At 37.4% G+C, this 10,211-nt stretch overlaps 1 protein-coding gene across 1 annotated transcript; it reads left to right on the top strand.

Annotated features, from left to right (window-relative positions):
- Positions 1-1,370: 1,370 nt before the first annotated feature.
- On the top strand, positions 1,371-5,259 carry LOC113347675 (WD repeat-containing protein VIP3-like). The gene is made up of 2 exons (XM_026591348.1): positions 1,371-1,843; positions 4,381-5,259. The coding sequence occupies exons 1-2, from the start codon at positions 1,505-1,507 to the stop codon at positions 5,005-5,007; spliced, it is 966 nt and encodes a 321-aa protein (XP_026447133.1). The 5' UTR covers positions 1,371-1,504; the 3' UTR covers positions 5,008-5,259.
- The last annotated feature ends 4,952 nt before the right edge of the window (positions 5,260-10,211 follow it).

Genomic DNA, 10,211 nt, shown 5'->3' with positions numbered 1-10,211 from the left:
TACAATTCTTGTGTGTGCGCTTACTTTTCTGCATTAAAAATTTCGTATCCTTTTAATTGTTATAAATGCTACAAAGGTTCATACTCCTCTCAGATCAAAAGTTGGTGATGTAGTAGGCACCCTCTCCTTTTCAACAAGGCATGGGTTTTCATCTCAAAAATGTTGATGCATCATTAAAGCCTTAGTAAAGTGCTTATGGAGAATCACCCACCAGATAAAAAACCCTATATTAGGAGGACAATGTTGTCTCTAAATGAACTTGAAATTATGCTTCTGATATTGCGAACGAAAAAAATAAAGTTACTAGAGCTAATAAAAGATGATTAATAATTGGCATTGTTATGCCAAAGCATTGCATCATATGACTGTTAGACATATTTTGATCGATGTAAGAAAGCAGTCAGAAACCTCGCTTGAATTTCTCATGAGTACTCACCACTCGCTTCTTTATTGAGCCAATTCTTAAATCATCATTGAGCACGAGTAAGAACGAGCAACTCTGCTGAGTTGGGCGAGCTTAAACGAATTAAGACCAAAGTAAATTTACAAATAAAATATAAGGTATATTGGTTAATTATTTATGTTGTTATTAATCCCCAACATCGGCCTCATTCATAGTTATTAAGGTTTTTTTACCTAAATGATATTGGTAATGTTTAGATTATGATTTTAATCATATACATACATAAGTCATGTTATTGACATAGAACCTGGACAAACAAAAATCTAAATCTCCAACGACTTTATGTGAGTATGGGAAGGTTCCTTAGCCACCCGAGTAGGTTCCAAAAAATGACTTTAACTACTGTGTTTCGGCCTCTATGTCACACCGTAAAAATTCTGTTATATCCCAAACAAGTTGTTCAAAGAAAAATTACAAATTCAGATATCAGGAGAAAAATTGTTTTGCCTATTTTGAAATTTAGTTCCTAGACTCATATTTTACTTTTCAACTTAACTAAGGCAAACATACTGCTTTAGTGGTATCCAAGCACCCTCCTTTCGAACTATTACCTTATCTTTTAAAAGCCAAACATCCAAACACAATACATGGTCCCAACAACACTCTAGTACAGTGGTTAAGGCACCTTCCTTCGTACATAGTGCGGGCGAGAGATAAAGGTATCGATTCCCACTTGGAAAGGGTGGATCCTTCTTTTTCCCAATTTCCTCAATGGATAGGGCTGAAATTGGGTGGCGGTTAGATTAACAGTGCGGCTAATCCAGCTTGCTAGGCCTGCTTTAGTATCAGGGTGCCAAAGAAAAAAACAACCAAAACTAGTGCACGCCATAATTAAAACCGTCGGGTGCCAAAATAAAACATCAGAAAGGCATATAATCCCCACTGAGCACTATCAACAGTCATTCATAAACGCAAAACCTTAAAGAAACAAGAAATCCATCAAAACCTCTCCAATCTCTAAAACTAAAACTAGGGTTTTACTAAAATCATCAAAGGGTTTCTCAAATTCCCAATTTCTTTTATGAAAAAAAATCACCACCAATGAAACTAGCAGGATTGAAATCGATAGAGAATGCACATGATGAATCAATATGGGCAGTAACATGGGTACCAGCAACAGAAACAAGACAATCTTTACTGTTAACAGGTTCACTTGATGAATCGGTGAAGCTATGGAAACCTGATGAATTACATAATGAAGGAACGAATACTGGTCATTGTTTAGGTGTTGTAGCTGTTGCTGCACATCCTTCTGGTGTTATTGCTGCTTCTGCTTCACTTGATAGTTTTATTAGGGTCTTTGATGTTGATACTAATTCTACTATTGCTACTCTTGAATCTCCTCCTTCTGAAGTTTGGCAAATGCAATTTGATCCCAGGGTAATCTCTTCTCTCTTTTAATTTTAATGAATTTTTTCTAATTTTTTTGGTTGTGATTTAGGGTTTTTTGATTTTTTTTGTTTTTTGTTTTTTTGATTATTCTGAATTAGAGTGGTTATTGTTTTAGTACTTGTATCAGTAGAACTAGGGTTATGCAGTTCGATCTCTGGGTTATTGAGGGTTGTTTTTTATGAATTGAGTGTTCAATTAGAGTAGCTTTTTTGTATTATTTTGGTGTAATTGAGAAATCTAGAATAGACTTGGCATGGCTAAGTACTGTTGGAATCATGATATTTGAGGTCTAATCGTATTGGATTGAAAGGCATAATTTTCAGGCATTTAGATTTTTATGCTTGTCTTTTATCGGAGTTTACAATGTTTTAGAGTAGAGATTGAAGTTATGTCGATTTGGTAAGAATGACACTGGAAAAGGAGGTCAATGTGCTGTTAACATTGGTGTTGAACTAGAACTACGGCTTCATGTTCATACTTCATACAATTGTGATACCTTTCCATTAGCGAGGTCTAAGGAAACAAAAGATATGTCTGTATCTTGGTTAGTAAAACTAGAGTAATGCAGTTTCGTTTCTGGGTTATTGTGGTTGTTTTTATATGAATTGGGTGTTCGACTACAGTATCTTTTTTTTTTTGCTGTTATACTTTAGTGTACTAGAGAAACCTAGAAAAGACTTGGCATGTAAGTACTGTTAGAATCATGATATTTGAGGTATAATTGTATAGGATTGAAAGGTATAATTGTATGCATTTAGATTTTTATGCTTTTGTCCTGTAATCAGAGTTTACAATGTTTGAAGTAGAGATTGAAGTTAGGTAGATATGGAAAGAATCACAGTGGCAGAGGAGGTTAATGTTGTGTGAACATTGGCGTGGAATCAGAAGTAGGGTGTCATGTTCATACAATCGAGGCACCTTTCCATTAGGGAGGTCTAAGTAGCCAAAACATGTGCCTGAGTGAAACTGTAGTTTACGACAATGTTGGATATAGTACTCTCAGGTAAATGTTTGATTTGGTGGTTGACGCTTCATCGTTGCTCTTGGTCTTGAGAAGGGTATAACTTGTAAGTTCCTTCAAAGGGCATTCTAGTGTTGTGTGTCTGTTTTTTAAATTAGTAAAGCTCGGTATTGTGCAGATTTAGTAGTTAAAGCGATATTCTTCTGATTGAGGAAAGGAGGTGATTAGATCTAATGTGTATGGAGATTTGTTGTTCTATCCGGAACATTGTTTTATAATAGAGATAACATTGCCATGGAAGTTAAATGGTTTTCTTCAGTATATGATATAGTTGGTACAACTAGTTTTCAGCATTAGGCCCTCTTAGTCTTTCGGCTGACACTTAATTCTTAGTTACTGCCTCATTGTTGAATCATATAGTCTTTGTGATTGTTTTCTGATTGCCTGAAAGGAAGATTAGGTAACAACTATGTCAGGGCATTTCACCTTTATATCAACCAAACTGCTCAATTAAACGCAACACTCGGGCTAAAACCTCATCCTTGACCCTATAAAAACCATCAAACCATATTTACATGCCCAAGTCAGGTCCCAATTTGATTGCCTGCTCTCCTCGATATCTCATTGGTAACCATTCACCGAGTATTTTCGACTTCCATCCTATTTGAAATGCCATTAGATCCTATAGTTTACTCAAGTCTGACTTGTAATTTTCGTGTACTAAACATTTGTTCCGAAGCTAATGTGACTGTTGCCAATTCTCTCCTAACCCTGTGGTACATTCTCTCCAAATCCACATTTACCATAGTGGGGTGGCATGATAATTCACGCTTCTGTATCGGAAATTCCTAGTTCTAAGTATATGCTCCCTTCCCAGTTGATCTGGCACAAGCTTTTTATGTTTGTAACCATTTTTTTTCTTTCTTTTATTCAGTACTTTTTCTGTTTTGGATTTATTTTCATACAGTCATGAAATAGAACTGCACGAAATTGCGTAGGTTTTTTGTCACTAATCTAATATCAAGTAATTTCTCTTTTTGTTCACCCCACCTGTCCTACGATCTTGAGCTTCACTGTGTGTTAGTCAAAGAAGGCCTGACAGATGCAGCTAAATCGATAGCTGTAAAAGATGTCGTACCTTGCCATTGGGCCAGTCATTTTTGTTACTTGATTCAGTTCAAGTAGAGTCCTATGCAAATCTAATGACCATCAAGATGTAGTCTTTATACCCAAACCTGTGTACTTGTTGAGACCTTTTATTTGGTCGGAAATTAAGTTGTAGCACTTGAATTTCATAAAAATACTGTATAGTCGATGGAGAAACTGAGTTATGATTATTTTTGGCTCTTAAGACTCCACTGTGTATGTGCCGCCAATTGGAAGAATTTTCTTCAGGCTTCAGATGTTATAGGATTGATTTGCTAGTTCCTTGTGTTTTCTGTTATTCTTCTCCGAACAACTGATTTAATTTTTCATGTGATGCTGCAATTTCAGTAACATGCAGTGTGTTTTATGTTTTGTATGGAAGTTCCAAACTGATCTTATGATTGATAATTTCCTGCAGGGAACCAACCTAGCAGTTGCAGGTGGGGGAAGTGCATCAGTCAAGATATGGGATACAGCCACATGGGAACTTATTGCTACCCTTACTGTTCCTCGTCCTGAAGGATCCAAACCTTCAGATAAGAGTGGAAGTGGCAAGTTTGTCCTCTCAGTAGCTTGGAGTCCAGATGGTAAATGTCTGGCTTGTGGATCTATGGATGGAACCATCTCTGTCTTCGATGTTTCCCGGGCAAAATTCCTTCACCACTTAGAGGGTCACTTCATGCCTGTGAGGTCGCTTGTGTATTCCCCTCACGATGCACGTCTGCTCTTTACAGCATCCGATGATTCCCACATACACATGTATGATGCAGATGGAAAGAGTATGATTGGAGCCATGTCAGGTCATGCGAGCTGGGTCTTGAGCGTTGATGTCAGCCCTGATGGTGCAGCACTTGCTACAGGTTCAAGTGATCGAACCGTCAGACTCTGGGATTTGAAGATGAGAGCTGCTGTTCAAACAATGAGTAACCATACAGATCAGGTCTGGGGAGTGGCATTTCGTCCACCTGGTGGAACAGGCGTCAGGGCTGGTCGGCTTGCAAGTGTATCCGATGACAAGAGCATATCATTGTATGATTACTCTTGAAGAGTCATGTTAAAGCTGCAAACGGATCGACACAGGGTGGTATTTGATTCTGTTAGAAGGAAATTACACTGATACAGATTCTTTGGTTTGTCATTTGTTTTCGGATGATTCCAACAATGCCCGGGTCTTGTTGTTCATTAGTTTTAGATTGTAACTTCATTTTTGTATTAGTTCTCCTGCTAAAGACCTTTTCTTTTTACGGTTTGCAGAAACCAGTAAATGGAACCAACCTTGTGGTGGGTTTGAAGATGAGATGCCATGAAACATCTGTTCAATCACTGTCTCTCTTTCTAAGGTTAGTTTGTATTTGGCAAACTTAGGACTGGAACTGATAGGACCAAAAAAAAAAAAATGTGCAGGGACCTAGATGGGTTGTGTTAGTTAGTATCCTATTTTAGATAAGGGGAGACGGTCATAGTAGATTCTAGAGACAGTCACAGTTGCACACTTGCCTGTCACTGAGGACATTTGATTTACAAGTGTCTAGAGTCTAGACACATGTTTATGTTAGAAGGGGAAACGTGGTGAGCCCGATTGGCAGACTTTACATGACCAAAGATATTTCATGTTTCAATTAATCTCACAATTCTCAAAACCCTCCTTAGATTCGTTTCCTTTGAATCCAGTTTTTTGGGATTCAACAGTTGGTGTTAGCAATTGTAGTAGTGGGGAAAGGAGGATGAAGGAATGATTGGTAACAGCGTGAAGGCATTAACAAAATCAGGCAAAGCTGCTGGTGTAATATTCCCGGTTGGATGACCTACTTAAAAAGAAGGGTCATTATGTTCAACCTGTTGCAAGTAACGTCCTATTCTTCCAACTGGAAATATTATTAAACCGGCAATAGTTGAAGAAGTATCTGAATAACAACAAGATTCAGCTACTATTTCAGTTCGATCTACCTGGTTGGTTATACAGTCTGTGGTAATATGGTATAGCGAATCACGATTAATAGAAACGCGAAAGACCGATACCAATTTCCTTTTATTAAACAAGCAGACATAAAGTACATGTCAAGGAAGTAAGTAAAGGAAAGATATCTTCCTTTATCAAACAAGGCAAAAAAGTTCTGCGCATTAAGAAGCACTAAGCACACAAAGCCACCTATAAATGCATTTCGGCCATTACTAGTTGGACTGATTGTGAGTTTCCTCTCCAACCTGTTTTCATCTGAATCTTGCCCTTAATGGCAACTGCAAGATGAAATTTAGCTTATATAAAGACAACTCTCTTTATTGATGTTTAGAAAATAACTCAAAACTAAACACAAGCTCTAATCTTGCTCATATGATCAACCACAATTTTGATGATCATATATATATAGAACTATGAATTTCTTTTCCTAGTCCTATTATCTTATTACATGTCTTTCCTTTTCTTAGAACTAGATGACTTCTAATTCCCTTAGGATTACATCAATTTCCTAATCTTGTCCTAACCAGCTTGTTAGTGATTTCTATGTTGAAGTTTAACCAACATTCTCCCCGTTAAGCTTCAACCTTACCCGTGACATATCTTGTACTCCAATCAATTGTCTCATTTCTTCAAACTTGATCCGAGCTAATGCCTTTGTCAATATATCTGCTTTCTGCTCAGTTCCTGGTATGTGTTCAACGTTGATGATCTCCTTCTCGATACATTCTCGTATGAAATGATACCTTTTGTGAATGTGTTTCGTCTTCCCATGAAACACTGGATTTTTAGTGAGTGCAATTGCAGACTTATTATCAATCTTGATGAGAACTTTTTCAGGTTCTCTTCCTTTGATTTCACCCAACAGTTCTTGAAGCCATATTGATTGTTTAGCTGCTTCTGTTGCAGCCATAAACTCAGCTTCACAGGATGAGAGGGCTACATTGTCTTGCTTCTGTGAACACCATGTAATAGGTGCTTCACCTAGATAAAATATATGACCAGTTGTACCTTTTCCATCATCTTGGTCAATATTATGATTGCTGTCACTATACCCAATAATTCCTTTTGATCCTCCTCGACCATACTTCAACCCACAGCTGATTGTTCCTCTTAGATAACTCAATATCTGCTTTATTACATCACCATGAGACTTGCGTGGACTCTGCATATAACGGCTTGCTACTCCCACAGAGAAAGCCAAGTCTGGTCTTGTGTGTAATAAGTATCTTAGGCATCCAACATTTCTTCTATAACTCGTTGAATCAATCTCTGCTTCTTCTTGTGCCTTTGAAACTTTAAGTCCAAACTCCATTGGTATCTTAGTTGGATTACAAGTTTCAAGTCCTGCTTCTTTCAGAATTCTCCTTGCATAAGCTTTTTGTTTAATCTGAATCCCATCTACTCCTTGATGGACTTCTATGCCAAGGTAATAAGTGAGTTTTCCGAGGTCTGACATCTCAAACTTTGATGACATTTCTCTCTTGAACTCATTGATCACCTTAAGGGAGTTGCCAGTCAAAAATAAATCATCTACATAGACTGCAATCACAAGAAACGTTCCCTTTTCTTCTCTTCTGTATACTGATGTTTCTTTAGAGCACTTAACAAATCTGATTTCACTTAAGATTTGATCTAAATTTGTATTCCAGACTCGAGGAGCTTGTCTTAGACCATATAGAGCTTTTGATAACTTATAAACCTTATGCTCTTGTCCTTTTACTTCAAAACCTTCTGGTTGTTCAACATACACATCTTCTCGCAATTCATCATGTAAGAATGTTGTCTTAACGTCTAAGTGGTGAATTTCCCATGAGTTTGATGCTGCCTCTGCAATTAATAAGCGTATTGTTTCAATTCTAGCAACTGGTGCAAAAACTTCATCAAAATCTATGCCTGATTCTTGTACATATCCTTTAGCTACAAGCCTTGCTTTGTATTTATTGACAGTACCATCAGCATTCCGTTTTATTTTGAAGATCCACTTAAGACCAATCACTTTTACCCCACCTGGATTATCAACTAGAAACCAAGTCTTGTTTCTGTTGATTGAAATAATTTCTTCTCTACATGCTTGTGTCCATTTAGTCGAGACCTTTGCTTCCTGAAAATTCCTTGGTTCATCATTAACATAAAGTAGCATAATCTCACATTCTTCTGCAGCTTGAAGAACATAATCCTCCAGATACTGTGGCTTTTGTATCTGTCTTGTTGATTTTCGCAGTGGATTGGGTTGAGTTATTTCATCGATCTCCTCCTCTTCTTTTTCTTCTTCTTCTTCTTCTTCTTCTTCTTCTTCTTCTTCTTCTTCTTCTTCTTCTTCTTCTTCGTTATTCTCAGTGTTTTCATTATTCTCTTCTTTTTCTTGATTAAAATCATTGTTTCCATTGGTATTGATGATTATGGGTCATTTTCCTTCATCGATTACTTGACCCCATCTCATGTGAAACATTTCTGGATCCCTACTTGGTCCATCATTAGTTTCTTTCCATTTCCAGTTTGCTTTTTCATCGAATACCACATCTCGACTCACTATTACTCTTTTCGTTGTTGGATTGAATAATCTGTAAGCTTTGGATCCAGGCTCAATTCCTAGATGAACAAGAGTCTGAGATCGATCATCCAGTTTCTTAAGAGTTGCAGAATCAACTTTTGCGTATGCTTTGCAACCAAACACTCTTAAATGATCTATGTTTGGTTTTCTCTTTCGCAAACTTTCATATGGAGTCATGTCTTTCATAGCTTTTGTAGGTATCCTGTTTATTAGGTATGTGGAGTGTCGTACAGCTTCTCCTCATAGATAATTAGGTACTTGCATAACCTTTAAAGAACTTCTTGTAATCTCCATTAGAGTCCTGTTTCTCCTCTCCACCACTCCGTTTTGTTGTGGTGTATATGGTGTATTAGGACCACATAAATCAGCATGAAGAATCTCTAATGGCTTTGAGGCTCTGAATGTTGTTGCTTTTGGAAAACCTTGACGCGTTTGTTTCCCAACTAAACATGATTCACAGATCCTTGATTCATCGTTTATCTGTGGTAGCCCTCGAACCATGTTGTTCTGAGACATTGCCTTTAAAGTTCTAAAGCTTATGTGTCCTAACCTTGTGTGCCACTTCCATGTCTGATCTTCCGGTCTCACATTCAGACACAATGGCCTTCCAATCATGAGACTTATCTTGTAGAGTCTATTCTGTGAGCGTGAGACTCTAACTAAAAGTCTTCCACTTGGATCATGAACTGTTAGATAATCTTGTCGCATTCTAACATCACATCCAACTTCTGTAGCTTGTCCTAGACTCAGGATGTTGCTCTTTAAGTTCGGAATGTAGTAGATGTTTGTGACGAGCTTCTGTTCTCTGTTCTTGCTCTGAAATAGAATTGATCCTTTCCCTTCAATTTCTACAGAAGATCCATCCCCAAACTTCACTTTTCCTTTGATTTTCTCATTGAGTTTAGAAAAGTAGTGTCTCTTACCAGTCATGTGATTGTTGGCTCCATTATCTAAATACCAGATTCCTTCTTCACCATCCTTTGATTCGTAGTTCTTTGGTATTAGTTTCCCTTCGTTTAAGAATACAACTTCGTGCATGAAAAGAGCTGTATCTGCTTCCCTTGTTTCATTCTTGTTTGCTTCTTCCATCTTTTGTATTCTTTCAGGGCATACAGAGGAGAAGTGTCCTGGTTTATCACATCTGTAACAAATAATGTTTGATCTATCCTTCTTTTCTTTCCCTTGGTTTTGATCATTCTGAATTGTTGTTCTATCTTGTGAGTTAAACCTTCCTCCCCTTCCTCGGCCTCTGTTTACTCTACCACCTCTTTCACGACCTCTTCCTCTTGTCGTAGAGTTTTGTTGGTAAGAGTTTGTGTACAAGAGTTTTCCTTGAGTTTCTCCATTGTTTTCTTCATCAAGGATTCTCTCTTCATATGTTTTCAATCTTCCAATTATATCTTCATAGCTAGTCTTCTTTAAATCTAAGACTTGTTCGAGAGAAGCTATGATATGAATATACTTGGATCTTGGTAAACTATTGAGAAACTTCTTTACCAGTTTATCTTCATCAATGGATTGTCCAAGTGACGCAGCTTTTGAGGCTATCTCTGATAGCTTTCTTGCAAAGCTATCAATAGTATCAGTGTCTTTCATCTTCACTCTTTCAAATTCAGACATTAAGGTTTGCAGACGGGCTTCTTTAACTCGATCAGCTCCGAGATTACGTGTCTTTATTGCATCCCAAATTCTCTTTGAAGTTTCCTGTTCACCAACTTGTAGAACAAGACATTCTGGT

This window comes from Papaver somniferum, chromosome 2 (genome assembly GCF_003573695.1).
Source record: "Papaver somniferum cultivar HN1 chromosome 2, ASM357369v1, whole genome shotgun sequence".
NCBI lineage: Eukaryota > Viridiplantae > Streptophyta > Magnoliopsida > Ranunculales > Papaveraceae > Papaver > Papaver somniferum.
The sequence above is the reverse complement of the archived record's forward strand: the minus strand, read 5'-3'. Positions and strand labels throughout refer to the sequence as shown.